Here is a 24,023-nt window from a genome sequence, read left to right on the forward strand (position 1 = left end):
GGCTGACGTGTTCAGAAGGCGAGATCTGTTACTGTTCCCATATCAATTGTTTAGGAAGGTTTGTGATAGAGTCTTGAAACAAAAGATTTATCAGTTTAACAAGCCACAATTACCTCAGAGTCATAATCTGCCAGGATCCATGGGAAGACGGGGTACTGCATGAGATCATTGTATGACCGGCCTGCCAGGGTGTTTAAGTGCATCAAATACTGGAAATTGCTGATTTCTCCTCTCTGAATGGACACAGGAGACAAGGATTAGACACACACCAGAGAGGCGAACATTCATTCTCACTGATTTTATGGAGCTTATCTCTGAGGTGTTGCTGGGGTGAAATGAGGTACAAATAACATGCCAGCCATGAGCACAGATTTCTGGGCCATGCTGGGCAGTGATTTGTAGGAATACAAGCTGTATCAAGCATTAGCTCCAAACAAAACCCCAGGGTTCTCAAGAAAACAAGTAGAAAAGAAAAGAAAGACTAAAGACATACACAGTAAGGGACCAGTATCCGTAAGGTGCCGGATCAGGAACTCACTAAAGCACACATGGCAAACTCTGGAATTTGGCCCTCAGGGTGATTATATTTGGCCCATGACGCCATATGGAGGACTATGTGGGGCCCATTATTCTGTATGGAGGACTATGTAGAGCCCATTATTCTGTACGGAGGACTATGTGGAGCCCATTATTCTGTATGGAGGACTATGTGGGACCCATTATTCTGTATGGAGGACTATGTAGAGCCCATTATTCTGTATGGAGGACTATGTGGGACCCATTATTCTGTATGGAGGACTATGTGGAGCCCATTATTCTGTACGGAGGACTATGTGGAGCCCATTATTCTGTACGGAGGACTATGTGGAGCCCATTATTCTGTATGGAGGACTATGTAGAGCCCATTATTCTGTACGGAGGACTATGTGGAGCCCATTATTCTGTATGGAGGACTATGTGGGACCCATTATTCTGTATGGAGGACTATGTGGAGCCCATTATTCTGTATGGAGGACTATGTGGAGCCCATTATTCTGTATGGAGGACTATGTAGAGCCCATTATTCTGTACGGAGGACTATGTGGGGCCCATTATTCTGTATGGAGGACTATGTAGAGCCCATTATTCTGTACGGAGGACTATGTGGAGCCCATTATTCTGTATGGAGGACTATGTGGGACCCATTATTCTGTATGGAGGACTATGTGGAGCCCATTATTCTGTACGGAGGACTATGTGGAGCCCATTATTCTGTACGGAGGACTATGTGGGGACATTATTCTGTATGGAGGACTATGTGGGGACATTATTCTGTATGGAGGACTATGTGGGGCCCATTATTCTGTATGGAGGACTATGTGGGGCCCATTATTCTCTATGGAGGACTATGTGGAGCCCATTATTCTGTACGGAGGACTATGTGGGGACATTATTCTGTATGGAGGACTATGTGGGGCCCATTATTCTGTATGGAGGACTATGTGGAGCCCATTATTCTGTATGGAGGACTATGTGGGGCCCATTATTCTGTATGGAGGACTATGTGGAGCCCATTATTCTGTATGGAGGACTATGTGGGGCCATTATTCTGTATGGAGGACTATGTGGGGCCCATTATTCTGTATGGAAGACTATGTGGAGCCCATTATTCTGTATGGAGGACTATGTGGAGCCCATTATTCTGTATGGAGGACTATGTGGGGCCCATTATTCTGTATGGAAGACTATGTGGGGCCCATTATACTGTGTGGAGGGCTGTGTGGGGCCCATTATACTGTGTGGAGGACTATGTGGGGCCCATTATACTGTGTGGAGGGCTGTGTGGGGCCCATTATACTGTGTGGGGCCAATTATTCTGAATGGAGGACTATGTGGGGCCCATTATACTGTGTGGAGGGCTGTGTGGAGATCACAGTTAAGCATCATACTGTGTTGGGGTCCCATGCTTTGCCAGGGAAGTTGAGGGGGGGGTACAGTAGGGTCATCATACAATACGTGTGGAGGGATCATACTGTGTTTGGGGGCACTTTTGTTGGTATCATACTTTATGGGGACAATGAAAGGGCAATCTAGGGGCTTCAATAAGAGGAAAATTAGTCTAAGAGCTGCAAAGTTGTGAGATATGCTCCTCTGTGACCCCACTGAATTTTAAGGTTTTTTCTTTATTTTAATTCTCTACCATGATATGTGACGTGCCGAATTAAAATCTCACAGAGGTACTTTTTTTTTTTTTTTTTTTTATTAGTGCCATAGATCCATAGAATATGAATCCTAATATGACTGTTTGCATCCTCTTGCAAAATTCTATATTATATTATCTCTGCTGGACAATAAAATGCTTCATTAATATATTGTGATTTATTTATCATCTCAACAACAAAATGCTACCATAATGTGCTTTCATTTTACCTCCCATCTCTGTGTAACAGACTTTTCTCCGACTAAAGTGCTGAGAAGCCCAGACCTAAAATACAGAGGAAAACACAAGATACATAATGCAATTTATATGAACAATTCTTACATGACTAATAGTAATTAGACACTATTCACATTTCTTTTTTTCCTGGAGTAAAATATTTTGAAAAGTTGCAAATTTTTGAGCACATTTTGCGACTATTGGCGGTGTCATGCCAATCCTGGCCAGCTCCACCATAGTGGGTGGAGTATACAGAGGTCGTGGCAGTACCCATCTGGCCAACACACCACTTTAGTGACGCAACTCACGCCAGAAATGTTACTTTGGTCCCTAATATTTTTGGCAAGGTGCACACCACAGAGAAGATGCGCCAAATTTATGAGGTGACATGCGCCTGTTAATGAATTTGGCGCATTCTACTCCAGTATAATGTACAACGCCAGTCTTAAGGAACCGGGCCCAACGTTTTTACAGAAATGGCCACATGTGCAGAAAAGAGCAACACAAGTGTAGCCATATTGGTTGGCACTTTTGAAATAACATCTTTGTATCTTTACTATCGCTTTGTTATTGATTTGGCATTGGATATCATTTTCTGAAAAGCTAATTAAAAAGTGACAAACAAAAGTCCACTGCAACAGAACATATGATAATGTTGCTGGAAAAAATATCAACTTTGGCTTTCACTGATTTACTAACATATGCATTTTGTATGTTATAGGTGGAAATGCTCTTTATCAAACATCAGCACCAGTTAACCTACTTGTTGACAGCTTCCAAGAAGCAAGTGTTTTTTCAACACTACCCAAATCTGCAAAAATATGTATAATAGCACCTTGCTTAGACAGCTATTAAGAAGATTAACAAACTAGAAAACATTCATGCATTTATGTTCTTAAATCTGTTCTTTATTGGAAGAAGCCTGCGAGCGTGCAGTAATTTGCAGTGATGAATACAACAACTTTTGTTTGGCCTCTTCATTTTTTTTCCCTGACAATATAATTAGCGGCTTTCCAATATAATTGCAGCAAACGAAGAACTTAATGATTGCACTGACAGACAAAGGAACACGTCTTTATGCTTTTAATGTGAAGCTTTGGGGCTTTATACACAGTTTCAAAGCATCACTTTTTTCTTTGTCTTTATCTTAATATAGTGCATAATAGAACGATCCCATGCCTTATATTCCCTATGTAGTAACCACAATATTTAAAGCCAGCTTCTTAAAATTAGAATATTTAAAAATGTTATAGTAGCCATCATGACAAGATGATATATATCTATATGTATCTCTAATAGAAAAAAATAAAAAAAAAATTTATATATATATATATTTATATATATATATATATATATATATATATATATATATATATATATATATATATATATATATATATATATATACATATACATACACACATACATACATACACTGCTCAAAAAAATAAAGGGAACACTTAAACAACAGAATATAACTCCAAGTAAATCAAACTTCTGTGAAATCAAACTTTCCACTAAAGAAGCTACACTGATTGACAATCAATTTCACATGCTGTTGTGCAAATGGAATAGATAATAGATGGAAATTATTGGCAATTATCAAGACACACTCAATAAAGGAGTGGTTCTGCAGATGGGGACCACAGACCACATCTCAGTACCAATGCTTTCTGACTGATATTTTGGTCACTTTTGAATGTTGGTTGTGCTTTCACACTCGTGGTAGCGTGAGACGGACTCTACAACCCACAGAAGTTGCTCAGGTAGTGCAGCTCATCCAGGATGGCACATCAATGCGAGCTGTGGCAAGAAGGTTTGCTGTGTCTGTCAGCATAGTGTCCAGAGGCTGGAGGCGCTACCAGGAGACAGGCCAGTACACCAGGAGACGTGGAGGGGGCCGTAGGAGGGCAACAACCCAGCAGCAGGACGCTACCTTCGCCTTTGTGCAAGGAGGAACAGGAGGAGCACTGCCAGAGCCCTGCAAAATGACCTCCAGCAGGCCACAAATGTGCATGTGTCTGCACAAATGGTTAGAAACCGACTCCATGAGGGTGGTATGAGGGCCCGACGTCCACAGATGGGGGTTGTGCTCACAGCCCAACACCGTGCAGGACGCTTGGCATTCGCCACAGAACAACAGGATTGGCAAAGTCACCACTGGCGCCCTGTGCTCTTCACAGATGAAAGCAGGTTCACACTGAGCACATGTGACAGACGTGACAGAGTCTGGAGACGCCGTGGAGAGCGATCTGCTGCCTGCAACATCTTTCAGCATGACCGGTTTGGCAGTGGGTCAGTAATGGTGTGGGGTGGCATTTCTTTGGAGGGCCGCACAGCCCTCCATGTGCTCGCCAGAGGTAGCCTGACTGCCATTAGGTACAGAGATGAGATTCTCAGACCCCTTGTGAGACCATATGCTGGTGCGGTTGGCCCTGGGTTCCTCCTAATGCAGGACAATGCCAGACCTCATGTGGCTGAAGTGTGTCAGCAGTTCCTGCAAGATGAAAGCATTGAAGCTATCGACTTGCCCGCCCGTTCCCCAGACCTGAATCTGATTGAGCACATCTGGGACATCATGTCTCTCTCCATCCACCAAAGTCACATTGCACCACAGACTGTCCAGGAGTTGGTGGATGCTTTAGTCCAGGTCTATGAGGAGATCCCACAGGAGACCATCCGCAAACTCATCAGGAGCATGCTCAGGCGTTGTAGGGAGGTCATACAGGCACGTGGAGGCCGAACACAATACTGAGCCTCATTTTGACTTGTTTTAAGGACATTACATCAAAGTTGGATCAGCCTGTAGTGTGTTTTTCCACTTTAATTTTGGGGGTGACTCCAAATCCAGGCCTCCATTGGTTAATAAATTTGATTTCCATTGATGATTTTTGTGTGATTTTGTTGTCAGCACATTCAACTTTGTACAGAACAAAGTATTCAATGAGAATATTTCATTCATTCAGATCCTGGATGTGTTATTTGAGTGTTATCTTTACTTTTTTTGAGCAGTATATTATATATATATATATATATATATATATATATATATATATATATATATATATATATATATATATACACACACACACACACACACACAGTACAGACCAAAAGTTTGGACACACCTCATTTAAAGAATTTTCTGTATTTTCATGACTATGAAAATTGTACATTCACACTGAAGGCATCAGAACTATGAATTAACACATGTGGAATTATATACTTAACAAAAAAGTGTGAAACAACTGAAAATATGTCTTATATTCTAGGTTCTTCAAAGTAGCCACCTTTTGCTTTGATGACTGCTTTGCACACTCTTGGCATTCTCTTGATGAGCTTCAAGAGGTAGTCACCGGAAATGGTCTTCCAACAATCTTGAAGGAGTTCCCAGAGATCCTTAGCACTTGTTGGCCCTTTTGCCTTCACTCTGCGGTCCAGCTCATCCCAAACCATCTTGATTGGGTTCAGGTCTGGTGACTGTGGAGGCCAGGTCATCTGGCGTAGCACCCCATCACTCTCCTTCTTGGTCAAATAGCCCTTACACAGCCTGGAGGTGTGTTTGGGGTCGTTGTCCTGTTGAAAAATAAATGATGGTCCAACTAAACGCAAACCAGATGCAATAGCATGCCGCTGCAAGATGCTGTGGTAGCCATGTTGGTTCAGTATGCCTTCAATTTTGAATAAATCCCCAACAGTGTCACCAGCAAAGCACCCCCACACCATCACACCTCCTCCTCCATGCTTCACGGTGGGAACAAGGCATGTAGAGTCCATCCGTTCACCTTTTCTGCGTCGCACAAAGACACGGTGGTTGGAACCAAAGATCTCAAATTTGGACTCATCAGACCAAAGCACAGATTTCCACTGGTCTAATGTCCATTCCTTGTGTTGTTTAGCCCAAACAAGTCTCTTCTGCTTGTTGCCTGTCCTTAGCAGTGGTTTCCTAGCAGCTATTTTACCATGAAGGCCTGCTGCACAAAGTCTCCTCTTAACAGTTGTTGTAGAGATGAGTCTGCTGCTAGAACTCTGTGTGGCATTGACCTGGTCTCTAATCTGAGCTGCTGTTAACCTGCTATTTCTGAGGCTGGTGACACAACACAACTGATGGTCCCAACCCCATTTACAAGGCAAGAAATCCCACTTATTAAACCTGACAGGGCACACCTGTGAAGTGACTACCTCTTGAAGCTCATCAAGACAATGCCAAGAGTGTGCAAAGAAGTCATCAAAGCAAAAGGTGTCTACTTTGAAGAACCTAGAATATAAGATATATTTTCAGTTGTTTCACACTTTTTTGTTAAGTATATAATTCCACATGTGTTAATTCATAGTTTTGATGCCTTCAGTGTGAATGTACAATTTTCATAGTCATGAAAATACAGAAAAATCTTTAAATGAGAAGGTGTGTCTAAACTTTTGGTCTGTACTGTGTATATATATATATATATATATATATATATATATATATATATATATATAGATAGATAGATAGATAGATAGATAGATAGATAGATATACAGTACAGACCATCTTTCCTTCAACTTTTACCAAGTTTCCTGTGCCTTTGTAGCTCACACATCCCCAAAACATCAGCGATCCACCTCCGTGCTTTACTGTAGGAATAGTGTTCCTTTCATCATAGGTCTTGTTGACCTCTCTCCAAATGTAACGTTTATGGTTGTGGCCAAAAAGTTAAATTTTGGTCTCATCACTCCAAATTACCTTGTTCCAGAAGTTTTGAGGCTTGTCTCTGTGCTGTTTGGCATATTGTAGGTGAGATACTTTGTGGCATTTGCGCAGTAATGACTTTCTACTGGTGACTCGACCATGCAGCCCAATTTTCTTCAAGTGCCTCCTTATTGTGCATCTTGTAACAGCCACACCGCTAGTTTTCAGAGAGTCCTGAATTTCAGCTGATGTTATTTGTGGGTTTTTCTTTGCATCCAGAACAATTTTCCTGGCAGTTGTGGCCGAAATTTTTGCTAGCCTACCTGACCGTGATTTGGTTTTTACAGGGTCCCTGATTTTCCATTTGTTAATCACAGTTTGAACGCTGTTGACTGGAATTATCAATTCCTTCGTATTTTTTTGTATCCCTTTCCTGTGTTATATAGTACAGATCCATTGACAATTCTTTTTGCTTTCCCCATGACTCACAATCCAGAAGCATCAGTGGATGGATGAAAGATGCAAGAGTCTGTCTGGATCCCAGAAACTCACTCAGCTTTTATGCACACATACTGATAACAAGCAAACAGGTCACAGGTGAGGATGTTACCTTTAGCAGCCATTCAAACCCATTTGTGTCAAATTCTGTGCATGTTATCAGGCCAAAATCACCAGGGTATGTGAACTTTTGATCAGGATCATTTGGATGTTTTTGGTTGTCATTAAGATTTAAAAAGAGAAGACACAGTAGTTTGACAATAAATGGCTTCACCCAACCAATAACCATGAGTGGAGAAAAAAGTTTTTTGTTATCATTCATATTCTCTGAAATAAGGCCAAAAAAGGAAAAATTCTGCCGGGGTACGTAAATTTTTTAGCACAACTGTATATATCTATATATAGACACACTATATCTATCTATATATCTATCTATCTATATCTATATATAAAATGATACAGTCCCAAGAATACCCGGTAGCTGTCTGTTTGTCTCTAAAAAAAAGAGCCTCCAACACAAGAAACACATAGCCTAAAACACAGATTTATTAATTCTAGCAGCACTCGGTAGTACACAGAAAAAGTGGAACAGTTGTCAATTGCAACAAACGCACCCAATCAGGTTCTAGTTTTTATATCCCAAAAAGCCTTTGAAGAATAAGAGCTGGAATCTGATTGGGGACTATAAGAATCTCTTGTTAGGGTCAGATAGTAACATAGTAAGAGATAACAGTGAAGTGAATAATAGAATACAGCTTTATAATGTAATCAGTGATGTTTTATCTGTAATATTACTCATATTAATGTGCAATGTTTACATAGTATAAAAGGGCACGAACAAATATATTACCCTTGCTCCACACTGGTATTCGGACGCTGCCCTGAAACGGACTCGGAGCTGTCAGTCAAAGATGGCACCACTGCCAAAAACCTGCGTTGTGGGAAAAAAAGGGACCAGATTAGTTGTATGTTAAAAGTCATCCATTTCACCAGCATTAGAATGGCCACCAATTATGTGCTTTACTTGTACATTTCTATATCAAACGGAACCTGACAGCTGACACATGCTGCCCGATCTAGGTGCAGCATGTATCAGATACTTGCCATATGATTTCAGAAAAAACATAGTTTGAAAGCAGTCAGAGACCGACCCGTATGGCTGACTATGTAATTTCCCGACACCTTCTCCCGCCCATTTACCTTGCGTAAGAGGTCAGTACATGAGTGCTTGTATGAACTGAGTGAACTGTCACTCCAGAGGAGAGGGCAGGAGATACAGCCAGGGACTTGCCTGTCCAACTAGTCTACAGTGCACCTCGGTCCCCGGCGGCTTTTAAAGTTCACTATAAAAAAGGGAATACTCTCCTCCAGTACCAACAAGTGGCAGCACCAGCTACATGGGGGGCTGATAAGCCTAAAATTTTAGCAGATTGCTACTGCCCAAAGCACACGAACAATACAAGATTCATATTGTGCCTGACAAGAATCAAATGCTTTATTTCATGGCTGTTCAGACTCACCTCTGGTAAACTTTGTTCCGAACTCCCTTTTGAAAAGCCAGTAAATAATTGCGTCCATCAGCTGAAAAGACTTCAACAGCAATTGGCTACAATGAGACAAATTAAAAAGTAGCATAGTTTGACTGCACAGATCTGATGTGAACGTGTCAGTGTCATGTCGGTATCTAGACATTGGTCATACAATCATGCTCCTGGTTAAATCATTGGTATGATAGAGAAAATGTACTTTCAAAAGAACCGTGCTCACTCCTCCAGTCATCTTGGAGGTGCTGCAGGGGAACTAGCCACAGTATCTTCACTGCTAGCCCACTGAGCCTTGATCTGCATGTGCAGCTGTCGGGCTGCATGTCAGACAGAGCAACAATCAAAGCGGAGAGTGTGTACTAGCAGAGAGGAGACCGTAACTAGTCTATGCTGCAACACCAGCCATTTGACATGCCCTGGTTTATGTACCTACATGGCAGCATCAAAGATATTGTGAAGAGGTTTTATTGCCCATCCCACAATTATAATCTGTAGTAGGCCCAATATCCCCAATCCAGCGCTGTCACCAAACAAGGAGGTTAAGCCATCTCCCGTTTTCCATCTTCCTGCTATTCTGGTGGCCTACTGGAACGATCAGATCCTTGATCTGTAAAAAAGTTTTCCATGTTTGAAAAACCTTTTTTTGGAGAACTTATCTAACATTTGTGGTCTTTAAAACCGCTTAAGAGCAGGTGATCCATGATTCTATTATATGCCGACACCTTTTGGTAACTTCAGGGATTAATACCATACTATCTATGGTTGGTTTAAGGATGTTCAGAAGCTCAGCAAGGCCCTACTCCACCACCCTCGCTCTCACTTTCCTATAATGTTAGTACACTGTGATGGACATGAGGGTCTCACCTCGCTCCCATCCTCTAAAACATGGAAAGTTAGTAAATCATTTATTTATCCTGTCCCAAGATATTATGGAGTGCTGACATGGACCAGTGCTACCTTGGTGGGTCACTTAAAGTTTTACTATAAGGTATCCTCTGCCTTGATTGTTCCTGGTCATTTGTCAACATTCCTTTTTTGACAAATGATGCCTACCTCACAAAAGGACATCAGTTTTTCTGAAACTATACGTCCTATACTATGGATATATTTTAGGATATACATTAATTAAAAAAAAAAAAATCTGTCAGCAGGTTTTTGCCTCTATATCATGATGCTCGGATTATGTGGCAGAGACCCCCGATTCCAGTGAGGTGTCACTTACTAGGCTGCTTGCTGTAGTTTTGATAAAACCATTATGTTATCAGCAGGAGATTATCACTACAAGACTAGTAAATCTAAAGCCATGTCGTTCTCCATATTCATGAGTGCATTGTAACCCCACCCCCACCATTCTGCCTATGCACAGTGTACACAATAAGCTGCCAATCAGTGGTGTGGGTGGGGTTATATAGGGATCAGCATTCAGAGAACTGCTAGATCTGCAGCAGATAAACAGTGATTTTATATAAAAAAAAAAAAACTACTGTAACCAGCCCAGTAAGTGATACATCGCTGGGATTTGGGTCTCTGACCTTACAACATGTTACTCTGAGATGGGTTAGCAAAAACCTGGTGACAGATTCCATTTAAGCAGTACATAGATTTGCAGTACAACCGTAAAACCTTTCTATGAACAAGCCCTAAATATTCATAAGGCACATAACCACGTGCAGTCTGACTCTGAGAATGGACAGCTGGTCAATGATGGCTAACAGCCAATGAGTAATAACATATATATTAATAGGGGCAACAAATATGTGCAGCTGTCAGCCGAGTGTCAGCATACAGTATGTAACACTTACATGTGTACTGCAATAAAGCCAAGTCATGTATTGCTGTCAAAAAATGCCCAGGAGGCAGCGATTAATATACATATATTATTAGTATTAAACCAATATTGAACAATGCAAACTTCCACATATTACTTCTTTGGGGATACAAAGCTTACTCTGCTGGTTTGCATCATGCCAATTTTCTTTACCCCAGACACTGACATGATGTAAAAAACAGTTAGGGCTCAATTCATTATTGTATTTGCACCTTTTTTTTAAGTCAATTTTTTATGTGTTTGATTATGATTTTTGATGTCTGCCATTTTGGGCAGAGTTTAGGGTTTCCAAATAAATTATCCAGGTTAATCATTTGCAACTTTTCAAAAAGTTGCAAAATTTGTTGCAAATGTACTCTGGTCCTCCCCTGTAGTGATTTTATGCATGCATGAAATTTTGTGCATTTTTTTTATTGATTGCAACATATTTTTCTTTACATTTGTCACCTTTTTATGTGTTCATCTATTTTTTTTTTTTGACCATTTTGGATGGAGTTTACGTTTTTTATCCTGGTTAATTATTTTTCAAAAAGTTGCAAAAAATTTGGTTGCAAATTTACTCGAGTTCTCCCCTGGAGTGATTTTATGTATGCATGAAATATGAACACAATCTTTGTGACACTTTAGTGGAACAGGTGACTTTTTCCATGAAAAAGTTGCAAGACGGGTTAAAGAGAAAAATTTTTGATTTTGCACAAAATTCATTCATGAATTTGGAGCAAGGAACGTTAGTGGATACCACAAGACAAAAAAAGATAAAACGGGCTTAAAAAAAAATCTTAAGTGATTAATTGAGGCCATAGGACTCGTGCACACAATCGATTTTCTGAGACGAGTGCTATCCGTGGTTTTCACAGATAGCACTGGTACCTATGATATTCTATGGGGCGGAATAAAATTGGAGAAATGTCTGATTTTGATCCAAATGTCAGAATCTATGGGTTTGTGAAAAACATCGGATTGCATTTTTTTTTCTTTTCCACATCTGAGAAAAACGGAAACTACGCTGATCAAAGTTTAATCCAAGTCTGATCAGAATAATCAGCCCGTTTTTCTCGGATGTGGAGAAAACGGTCGTGTGACCCTACCCTCAGGGTGCGTATACACAATCAGAGCTTTAGGTGAATTTAGAAGCACACATTTAAGTCCACATAAAATCTGAAGTTCCCTGACATGTAAATGTCTGCACCGTGGAAAAATAAAAATGTAAAAAAATCCTTATACCCATACATTGAGAACAGAAAAACCTGCGGGTTAGCCAAACACTGACACGCTGGGTTACCCCTTATGCACTGGTGCGCCAGAAATCTACTGTTGCAGATCCTGTAGTAAATATACTGTACTTACTAATATATTATATACATTAGTTTCCACAAGTCAACCATGTCGAAGATATTTATTTTTTTCCTATTTTTTCACATTACAATATAAAATAATCAAAGAGGATTTTTTTTTTTATGGTGATGATCTGTCATTTCAGAGCACTGATTTTTCCATGACTCCCCCAATCAAGGCTTATAATATGTTAGCAGTCATAGATAAATCATGTTCAGCCATAGCTGCACGTCTGAATCTGTTCTAACTCTACCTGTAATAGATATCTCCGTTTATGAACTTCTTTGATATCTTCGTAGGCAAAGATGCTGCAAGTTCTCCTCAGTTGGCTGGGACCCTGCCTTGCTCCACGAGGAATAATTGGCTCATGCATACTAGAAGAAAAATGCCATTAAAAGCAATTAAATGACAACTCCGAAAATATGCATCATATAGCTCATGCTGCATAAACCATGTAAGCATGGAGCCACCTTACAATGATGGTAGATCTCCACTTTGTCTTTAGATGGTGAGAGAGCCACTTACTTCACTGGTAGAGTCTCAATATCCCGAATTTCCCGGTTGGCGGTCAGTGTGAACCCATCAACAACATAGAAGTGTTCTTTGCCAAACAGCAGGAGCCCTTCACCAGTGTCTAGGCCCTGAACCCTTGCACTGCGGTACATGTGCTGAATCTGAAATTCATTTATAAGACATGGTAAGCAAACAATAGAACTTTCATTAAGTATTGGGAACAAACTAAACTACAGAACGACGAAGAATAAATTATTTTTCTCATATAGCAAACTGGCACAATATTTTCATTATGACATCTCCACCAATAGGTGGTGCAATGGTATTAGAAAGTGCAGAAGATACACTGATCTTATGTGTAAGAAGAAAAAGAAAAAACTGAACTTCATTAAATATTATTACAGTTGAAGGGAATCTGTCGCCAGGTTTTTCCCAACTAATCTAAGAGCAGCAAAATGTAGAGACACAGACACTGATTCTAGCAATAGCTTGTTGTAGTTTATGATAAAATCACTGTTATAACACCAGGAGATTATCAATGGAGGACTAGTAAACCTGCTGAAATGTAGTCCTCCATATTCATGAGCTCTGTCACAGCCTGCCATCATCCACTGCATCTTTGATCTTCTCTGGACACTCCAATATCTTGCCTCCTGATGAACTGACAGGATGGGGGAACGCGTTGAGGGAGCTTCCAGACTTAAAGGGGTATTCCCATCTCCAAGATCCTATCCCAATATGTAGTAAGTGTAGTAATAATAATAATAATATTAGAAAATACCGACAATTAGAAATGTAGTATAGTTTTTCTGATTCGCTATGTCTCTTTCCTCAAGTGCAGGCATTGCAGGACCTTAGGTATCCATGGTTACGTCCACTGATAAAGTCACAGTTAGTTAACTAGTTGCTAGTGGTCGTAACCATGGATACCTAAGGTCCTGCGATGCCTGCATATGAGGTAAGAGAGCTGGCGAATCAAAAATACTATACTAATTGGAGATATTTGCTAATATTACTATTATTACACCTACTACATATTGGGATAGGCTCTTGGAGATGGGAATACCCCTTTAAGAGATAAGCTTGTTTATCATGTCTTACTTATCTGTTCAATTATAAATAGTTTGTACAATGTATTAGAGCAGGCAGTGACTCATTCCTGTGTATAGCTCACTCCATAGGGCATAACAGGGTAAGTGAGGGACAGCCGCCCAGGAACTAGGGCGCCAAAATCGTATCTAGGTTGCCAACCCCCACGCCAGGCAGGATCTTTTCAGGCTATCAACAGGGCAAATTTAAGTATATTGTCCATAACTTGCATCATTTGGGTATATCTGAATCCCGTTGAGTTGCTGTTTTTTTATATTCTCTCTCCTACCTTGTCTAGTCACAGTTTGTGACAGAATTAGATTTTCCTTATCACATGGGATTATTTGGGGTTTTTTAATAGTAAACTAATAAATTTGGTTTTTAGAGGATTTATGTTCACGCACTGTATAACCCTGCCCCCACCACTGATTGGCAGCTTTCTGTGTACACTGTGCATAGGCAGAAGGCTGCCAATCAGTAGTGTGGGCGGCCTATACAGAGCTCAGCATTTAGAGAACTAGTAGATATGTGATAGTAAACCTGTGATTTCATCAAAGTGACAGAAAACAGCCCAGTAAATGATACATTGCTGGATCAGGATCTTTTCTCCTAAATCGTGCTGCTCTCAGATGGGTTAGTAAAAACCTGGTGACAGACTCTAATTAAAGGGAATCTGTCACCAGGTTTTTGCTAAGTGTTCTGAGATCAGCATCATGTAGAGACAGAGAGACAGATTCCAGTGATGTGTCATTCACAGGTCTGCTTGGAGAAGTTTTGATAAATTCACTGTTTTCTCTGCATTGGATCTAGCAGTTCTCAGAATGCTGAACTCTGTATCCACCCACACCATTGATTAGAAAAGGTACAGTGTAAAAAGAAAGCTGTCAATCAATGGTGGGGGCGGATACAGAACTCAAGAATAACGTAGGACGACATGGCAGCAGGTTTACTAGTCCTCTAGTGATAATCTCCTGCTGATAAAACACTGATTTTATTGAAACTACAACAAGCACCTCAGTAAGTGACAACCCTGGAATCGGGGTCTTTGCCCCTACATTATGCTGCTCTCAGATTAAATAACAAAAACTTGCTGACAGATTTCCATTGTGTTCGGATCTATTCACATTTGTGCTGTGGAGTCCACTTATTAAATTCCAGAGTTATTCACTTACTTTCTCTCCTTCCTCAAGAAGTCTCAGAAGTGTAGTACTGTCCATCTTCTCATCTTCATCTATGGAAGAGCCTTCACTTAGCTGGTCTTGTAAGAGCTCTTGGTTCTCATCTTCTCCTCCATCAGGAGCTGATCTTGATCGTTTCAGAGGTGCTTTCACAAGGCCTGAAACAATCATGATATTTTTTGTGTTCTTGGGTGGAAAAAATAGGGGCATGCTGCGGCAAAACAGGGCATTTGTCATAGAAGTCCCACTTCATTTTAATTGTAAATTTACAGTGAATTTGTACTTTGTTTCTTCATTGTCCTGTCTAACAGTACAGATGCTGATCAGTGGGGTAGACTTCCACCAATCACATATTAATGGTTTATGCATGGAATCAATGTATAATACTGGAAAGTTTATAAGTGTATAATCAGTAATCACTATCAACACTTTAGGAGCCTATGGGCAACCGTTACAGGTCAATACATCACTAACCATGGAGAGAAAAACCCTGAACACCTCACCTCGCGCTTATCATGGCAGTCAATCCTGTCCTTAATATTCATATAGTAACTATCCAGTGCCTACTTTTAACATTTTTAGGTAGTTTTCCAGGAAAAGACCTGATGAGTTGTAGAGTCCTATAGAGTGTAATGCTAGTTACGTTACCTTTCACTCTGGCAATGGTGTCTTCTCCATGTTCTGGCTCGTGTTGGGCAGCTTCCCCTTCCGAGCTTTCCTCTACCGTATCCTGAAACACTGCTGGGTTTCCCGGCATTAGGCGCATGTAATAATCTTTACTGTCATAGCTAATGGCACGACGGTAACGCGCAGGTTTCTGTGTTGTACATAATAACAAAAAAGGAAACATATATTGAAGTCTACATGGTACAATATTCTGTTCATACAGTGTCCATTTTAGGACATGATCAGATATCAAAATCAAACATCAGAATGATGTCAGTTTGAGGCTAAATACCCTGTCTGAGAACTGATTCTGACAAGTGATTCTGACAAGTGATTCTGACAAGTGACTTTGACAACTGTAATAATAATAATAAAAAAAAAAAGTAACTGTTCGCTGATGGGACTTGAACCCAAAATTCTGCATCCCAATGCCAGTGCACTAACCACTGAGCTATAAACCCAGTTGTAAAAACCTAGGAGTTCTATTTGGTTATATGATTTTCAGGGCAAACTTGTCTAAAAGTCATTGGGTCTTATGCACAGACTACAAGCAAGCCAAATTCAAATGATGTTTGATTTTGATGTGTGAGTCTGATGTGTGACTTTCTTCAAACATCAGAATCACAATGACTTTTAGTCACCCTGAGTATTTTCATGGTTTATCTCACAAGACAAGAAAAGCTATCAGATAATATCACTTGACTGGATAGCGCAATGTTAAGGCATCAGTCTCTGAAACTACAGTGTTAGAGTTCAAAACCTGATAGGAATAAGATTTTTTTTTTTTATTATGCCTATTTAGCACACAAACTACAGGGGTGTTTTACTTTTAATATCTGACACTCTGATTGTCATCCTGATGTGTTAAGAGTTTCAGACACGCTGTATATTTGCATGCTAAATTACATAGCAAAAGTAAATTTGGAGTTTACTGCCAGTACTTGGGTGGATGGAAATAAAAATTTACAATAAAGACATTTTATCATTAGACCCCTTTAAGAAATTATGCAAATATAAAGTCACTTGGAAATAGATATGTAGTAAATTATTGCCTCCCAATTTACTTTGGCTATGTAATTTACCATGCAAATAGACAGCGTGTCTGAAACTCTTAACACATCAGGATGACAGTGTGTCAGATATTAAAAGTAAAACACCCCTGTAGTTTGTGTGTTAAATAGTCATAATTTAAAAAAAAAAAAAAAAATCTTATTCCTATCAAGATTTGAACTCTTAACACTGTAGCTTCAGAGACTGATGCCTTACCATTAAGCTATCCAATCATGTGATACTAACTGATAGCTTTTATTGTCTTATGAGATCAACCAAGAAAATACTCAGGGTGACAAAGTCATTGTGATTCTGATGTTTGAAGAAAGTCACACATCAGACTCGCACATCAAAATCAAACATCATTTGAATTTGGCTTGCTTGTAGTCTGTGCATAAGTCCCAATGAGTTTTAGACAAGTTTGCACTGAAAATCATATAACCAAATAGAACTCCTAGGTTTTTACAACTGAGTTTATAGTTCAGTGGTTAGTGCACTGGTTTTGGGACATAGAATTTTGGGTTCAAGTCCCATCAGCGAACAGTTACTTTTTTTTTTATTATTATTATTATTATTACAGTTGTAAAAGTCACTCGTCAGAATTAGTTCTCAAACAGGGTATTTAGCCTCATCATTCTGATGTTTGATTTTGATATCTGATCATGTCCTAAAATGGACACTGTATGTTCATACTGATCTCATTATTTATATCCAGAAAAGGAGGGAATAAATGTACAATGTGCATCTTCAGAGCAGGGCTCATTGGTTATGTGATACTAAGGTTTTGATTACCCAAGCTTTATGTGCGATACCTTCCATGATTGTACCTGTCCTGCGTTCTGTATGAACTTAGAGAAGATAGTCTCCCGCTACTTACCAACAGGCGACCCTCAATCCTCACAAGATCTCCTTCTCTATTCACCTCTTATCTCCTCTTCCTACAATCGCATAAAAGATTTCTCTCGTGCATCCCCCCTACTCTGGAACTCTCCAACCCAACAGATCAGACTCTCGCCTACCGTGGAAACTTTCAAAAGGAACCTGAAGACCCACCTCTTCCGACAAGGCTACAACCTGCAGTAACCACTGCTCCACTATACCACTGCACGACCAGCTCTATCCTCACCTACTGTATCCTCACCCATCCCTTGGAGACTGTGAGACCTCGAGGGCATGGTCCTCTCCTCTCCTGTACCAGTCGCTGACTCGCTTTGTTCAAGATTATTGTACTTGTTTTTTTATTATGTGTACCCCTTTTCACATGTAAAGCGCCATGGAATAAATGGCGCTATAATAATAAAGATATCTGTGCACTGCAATAAGTCCAACCAGAGCAATGGACTGTCTAACCTGCGCTTGTGTTTCCCATGACTATCAGTGTAGCACACTTTATGGCAAAAATATACACCAAAAAAAATAATTTAATGACAAATATAGGACCCCTATAAAATGTCTCATTATATCTGATTAACAAACCATGTGAATGCCTCAAATATAGGGATCGTTCTGATCAGAAGTTCTCAGCACTGAGTAATGTAACGCCTTGTTGTAAACTGGAACTTGCTGGTTTCCATAGTCGGTCATCTTGGCACGTTTGGCATGGCGGCATCAAATAAAAACCATCTAATCAAACTCTGGAAACAAACAGTATTTTAGCCCCCGGCTCTAGACTAAGTGCTCAGGCTAGCAGTTAGCTCATGCAGAAGCTGAGAGAAATACTTCCCACATCCTTGAAAATGAACATAAAATGCACTGAATTACGATTGTGGTTATCGCCAACATTCATACTTAAAGGCATTGTACCCTCGGCTTATATTCTCCCTACATATTGTAATTTCTTCAGAGCAGAAGGTATGGCAGTGGTTAATGTAATGGGACTTTACATCATTACCTAGTATATATTACAACCAATAAGGACAACATTAAAATTTGTTAATATTTATCAGAAATGGTGACACGGGGCAAGTGTCATAGAGTGGCAGGGGCACAGGAGGGTCGCCCCAGGCACAACACTCTTTACTTCTGCAAAATATTAAAAAGCGGAGTTATGAGCATTGAAGACCTGATTGAGTGCCACCTTGAAATGTATTGGCTTCAATGCAGTTGGATCCTTGTGGTGGCCTACAAGACGTCAGTGTCAAGGCATAGGCAATGCAAGAAAATCACAGGACTGAAAAGCCTTTTGCCAGTCCACATTGTGTCTAGAGAAGAAGAAAACTCCATTTCTCGGAATAGGCCCATATAAATTTTACTAATTTATGGGGGTGGCACAACGTTGGTATTACTCCTTTTGGAGCACTCAGGGGTATCATTACTTTTTAATTTGTTTTAAAGTGAGATTACTTTTTTAAGTGGGCATTCAGGAGATATTAGTGGATTAGGGAGTGAAACAATTGCCTTGCCCCAGGCGCTAGCAATCACACACATATTACATTGCAGTGAGAGTACTCGATTCAGAGCTAGGATTTTACAAGAACTGATTGTAACAAATGCAATGTATATAATGTTAAAATTTATATTTAGAAAAAATGATGTTAGATGCCATTTTGTGTTGGTCAAAACTATTAAACTATTAACGCCATAACATTATTATCTGATAGTTTCTTGCTTCTTATATCAATAGTGTTGAGATAGGATAGTTCTAGAAAAAATACAATACAGTGGTGGGCTACAACGTAGTAAGTGGCATCATTGCAGGTAATAAAGGCTAGATTTCTCATTAGGCACAGTGAGTGTGTGGCTCCATGTGGCAAAGGTTCAGCACTAGCTTACCACAATGCAAAGCTATTGCTGGCAAAGAAATGATTATCAATGTTCTACTGAAATGAGATGAAGTCTGTTATAGTAGCTAAGATCCTGACCTTAACAAAAGTCTTCTCAAAAAGATTTGAGAAAAAATAAGTGCCTACAGCACACCTGCACAACTTGTAGCCCACCAAAGAATTTCTGGCAGCAGCTCGGAGAACCGGTAGAAAGTCAGCTCCCTTCTTTCTGCATTCAGTTGTACTCGCATCTTTCAGAAACGAGTCCATTTGAAAACATGAGCGCCAGGACAGGGGCAGAGGTGCAGTTATCAGCTCCACACCATGATATGATGTGCATCAGCTTGATAAGGTCTGCCTTCACTGTTGTGGGAAACAGGCAGCGAAGATGGCGGGAAGGTAAGAATTCTATGGAGCCAAAGATAGTAGGAACTTTAAGTGTCAGGCACAGTATGGTGGGGACAATGTACAAAGGAGGGAAAAATTTGCGAAGGTGGCACAGTATAGAGAGGTAGCAGCATGGAGGGATAATGAAGATAGGGACAACATGATGGACAGCAGTGTGTAAGCCATAGTTCGTAAGGAAGGACAGCGAGACAGCTAAAGTTCATAAGGGAGGACAGTGTGTTAGCTGTAATTCAGTAAAAGAGAATTCTGCAGAGACAAGTTGTGGGCATGAAATCTCATCATGAAATCTGTACTACATAGAGACAAAAGGGATGAGAACAACTCCAATCAGAGAAGACATAATCTGTAAGGTATCTGAATGTAAATGTTTATTTGTGATACTGACTTAGCCTAATCAGTACTGTGGTTTCTGTATAGTCCACAGTCTGATGATGGCTGATAACTTCTAGTATCCCCTTACCAATGTTAAGGACATACTAGAAGTTGCAAGTTTATGTGATAAAAATGTATATGATGGGGGTTGACCTGACATTGCAATTTATCACTGTACTAAGCTTGGTGCTGCATTGATGTACTGATGATGGTTCTGGTGATGTATTTATATACTGATGATGGTTCTGGTGATGTATTTATATACTGATGAGGGTTCTGGGGCTGTATTCATGTACTTATGGTGGTTCTGGTGCTGTATTAATGCACTGATTGTGGTTCTGGTGCTATATTGCTATATTCATGCACTGATAGTGGTTCTGCTGATGTATTCATGAACTAACTGTGGTTCTGCTGATGTAATAATGAACTGATGGAGGTTTTAGTGCTGTATTCATGTAAGTATTACTTTATTTTTTTGGCCCTTGGGATTGTTTTAGTATGACAATGTGGCCCTTGGACCAAAATGGTTGTGCTCCCCTGGCCTATAGGATGAGAACAATAAGAAAGCCAAAGTTGCCCCTTCTAGTCATTAATGTATAAAAATAATAGCATGGAGATGAGATGGCAGGAGAGAGAGACAATAGAAAACAGCAGGAAAAATTAAAAGGGTTGGCTAGTTAAAAATATACTTAATTATACTTCAAATCTAAAAAAATATGCAATTAACTGGTTTTATTACTGATTCAACAAATCCATAGATATCAGTTGTAGGCCTGGGTGAAAAAAGGGACAGAGTTTCCTGTGGGCATGTGTGATCAGTGTTCAGTGTGGAGGAGGCTGACTGACTTCTCATTTCAATATCTAAGCCAGCCTTGTTCTCCATCAGAGCGAATTAAAAGAGAGAAGAGGAATGACTTAGTTGCTCAAGTGAACCAGCCAGCTGCATCTCCCATACACATTGCACTAATGATATGCTTGCTAATACAGGAAACACTCTCCTGTGACAAAGCCCTAGCAGAAAGTGGCACTGATGTGACTGTACTGATATCTTCAGATCAGAGAACCATTGATAACTGAAGTACATTATTTTACACGTGAAGGTATATTCATGGCATTGTCCATGTGGTCTCCAGACCAATCTCCGGCTATCATTGTGTCCAGGACTTATTGCTGAAGAGGATAGACCTCTATTCCAGCCTCCACTGCTATCTTACTCTGCACCATGATAGCCTTTGAGAAGGTGGCTTGAGATAAATGGAACACCTGTAACTGGATGTCTGGCTCGTAGCTCAAAGTCATACAAATGCCTTCTGATGGTGTATAGACACTTTTTGATGCCTTAGGCTTGGTATGTGATGTCAAATTTCACTTGCATTACTGAATGGATCACTATTCTCCAGTTTTCCGAATCCGAAAAGACTACATGGGAAATTCCATGAGGAGTCCTCCACAAGGGAACTTCACATACTCCTGGGATTATGGTGTGGCTTGGCATAATGTATGGTAGCTGGATCCATCTTCATTCCAGGTACACTAACAACTCAGTATTACATTGATTTTGTCATTGAATCGGAATTACAGCCATTTTTCAACATGATCTCGACAGTCCCACAGGTTGCACGTGCTACTTTGAGCATCTTTTCATGGCCTAAATGTGTTATGATGGCCTGCAGCATCTTCGTATTTGCCTCCCATCGCTAACATCTGGAACACCATTGGTCGGCAATTGAAAAGGGAGCTGCCAGCAGCAGCGGATCTTGAAGATTCGCATGCCCAAGTGCATTCACTGTGACAAACTATTACTCAGACAGCCATTAATAATCTTATTGATAACATGCCAAGGTGTATAAATGCTCTTATTTCTGTGTGTGGCACTCAGATTTGATTCTAAAAAAAATTGTGAAGTTTTGAAAATGTTGTTTCCATATTTTCCTCATTTGCATATCATTAACAAGTTTATCCATCCTGTGATTACTATATCGCCATGACTTTTCCTTCTTGGTTCCGCAATTTTGAGGAGTGTATCACACACACACAAACATACATATACAAACACACATATATATATATATATATATATATATATATATATATATATATATATATATATATATATATATATATATATATATATATATATATATATATATATATATATATATACACACACATTATATATATATATATATATATATATATATATATATATATATAGATACATACACACATATATATACACAAATGTATATAGTTAGATGTGATTAATATAGCAAGATATAATATAAAGTATGTTCTCAATTTTTCTCTGACCTGAAGATATATATTTTAGTTGAATAACCCCTTGGAGATTAGGACCAGACATTATGTTTTCAAAGTTTTTGAAATAATATTTTTCTTGGCAGAGCTATAAAGTTTTAACTATTTATTTTAAATACATTTCTAAGTGTCAGAAAAAAGTGGCACAGGGGCTTCATAAACATGGTATTTAGTTAAGAGACAACGTATTTATGTATTTATACCATCAAACTGGCATAGCAGCATTAAAAGATCTCCCCAGTAACTTTTATATTTTTGTATTTTAGGTATAATGACACTTATTTTTAATTGACATTACAAAGCCTTTAATTATGTAAATCTGGCACCATCCTAAATCCTGTACCACATTAAAATACAAATAATGACATTACAGAACTAGAAATAAAACACATTTGATGGCATCAAGCAAGGTGTTTTGGATCGCTTGGCACAAAACTCATTGATGCTATACTCATTTTCAGAGTGGAACTCATGTACTCAAGGATACTAAGGTGAAAGGCACTAGTTGTGTTATTATACATACGCAGAGCAGGCTGAATGAACGCTTCAGAAAGCTTTGTTAGAACATGCTCTAGTGATGCTCTTTAGTACAGAAGACTTCTTTACTAAGTTTTTACCTGCTCAAGAGATACCGTGAAGACCCCATCAGATGATTCGGGCAGTGTACATGGAAAGTCAGACTAAAAAATTGGGTATTGGGTTAACATGAGATAGGTACATTATACTTCTGGCAATAATTAAATCCTATTGATAAACAGTTCAGTACAAGGAGAGGGATTATAGAAGATTCATGATCTCCATGCTGTATGCAACACAATTCCTAAAATGTTTGCTTCTTAAGAGAGACAACTAAAGTATACTGATATATATTGTATTTTACATTAAATATAAAATAAATTCCACTCTAATAGAAATGACAGCAACATACAATAGTAAAGACCAATGATAGGACCCCTGCTGATATAGATGCTTACCAGTGTGTTACTATCTTGCTCCATTTCAGGAATGTAAGGATAGTGAATATAGAACATGTCATTCCTCACAACTTTCTTTCTCATTCTACAAGGCCCTTCGGTCATCTCCAGCAACCATTTATCCAGGTGGGAGCCGATGGGTGGTCCCCATAGCCCTCTCTCCCGAAGTAGTTCATACTCAATCTGATTCCATTCCTCGGTCACATATTTCAAGGCATTTTGTTGACGCTGTTTATTTTAAAAGCAGAGAAAAGTATACATTAAAGCAGAACACATGGAACCTTTTGCCACAAAAGAAGTTACTAATGCACTACTGTGTACCTGCATCTCCTTGTAACAACCTGCACAGGAGCAGGTCTTACTGGGGTAAGTTACATGATAAAGCACATTATTCAGGATAGCA

General features: G+C 39.5%; 1 protein-coding gene across 7 annotated transcripts in view; it reads right to left on the reverse strand.

Moving 5' to 3' along the window:
• The window catches only part of WDFY3 (WD repeat and FYVE domain containing 3), a 353,725-nt gene that overhangs the window by 35,427 nt on the left and 294,275 nt on the right, over positions 1–24,023 (reverse strand). For 5 of the 7 annotated variants that reach the window (XM_073637114.1, XM_073637120.1, XM_073637116.1 and 2 more), the window contains 10 exons: positions 23,621–23,848; positions 23,264–23,326; positions 15,721–15,889; positions 15,067–15,230; positions 12,818–12,966; positions 12,546–12,666; positions 9,106–9,191; positions 8,436–8,516; positions 2,410–2,464; positions 114–233 (listed from right to left, as the gene is read on the reverse strand). In XM_073637114.1, the coding sequence (XP_073493215.1) occupies positions 114–233; positions 2,410–2,464; positions 8,436–8,516; positions 9,106–9,191; positions 12,546–12,666; positions 12,818–12,966; positions 15,067–15,230; positions 15,721–15,889; positions 23,264–23,326; positions 23,621–23,848 (1,236 nt within the window). The remainder of the gene's footprint in view (positions 1–113; positions 234–2,409; positions 2,465–8,435; positions 8,517–9,105; positions 9,192–12,545; positions 12,667–12,817; positions 12,967–15,066; positions 15,231–15,720; positions 15,890–23,263; positions 23,327–23,620; positions 23,849–24,023) is intronic. The other 2 variants (XM_073637119.1, XM_073637117.1) reach the window with 1 other exon arrangement.

Source organism: Phyllobates terribilis, unplaced genomic scaffold (assembly GCF_046119375.1).
Source record: "Phyllobates terribilis strain yellow unplaced genomic scaffold, ASM4611937v1 Scaffold_1__5_contigs__length_1240528914, whole genome shotgun sequence".
NCBI lineage: Eukaryota > Metazoa > Chordata > Amphibia > Anura > Dendrobatidae > Phyllobates > Phyllobates terribilis.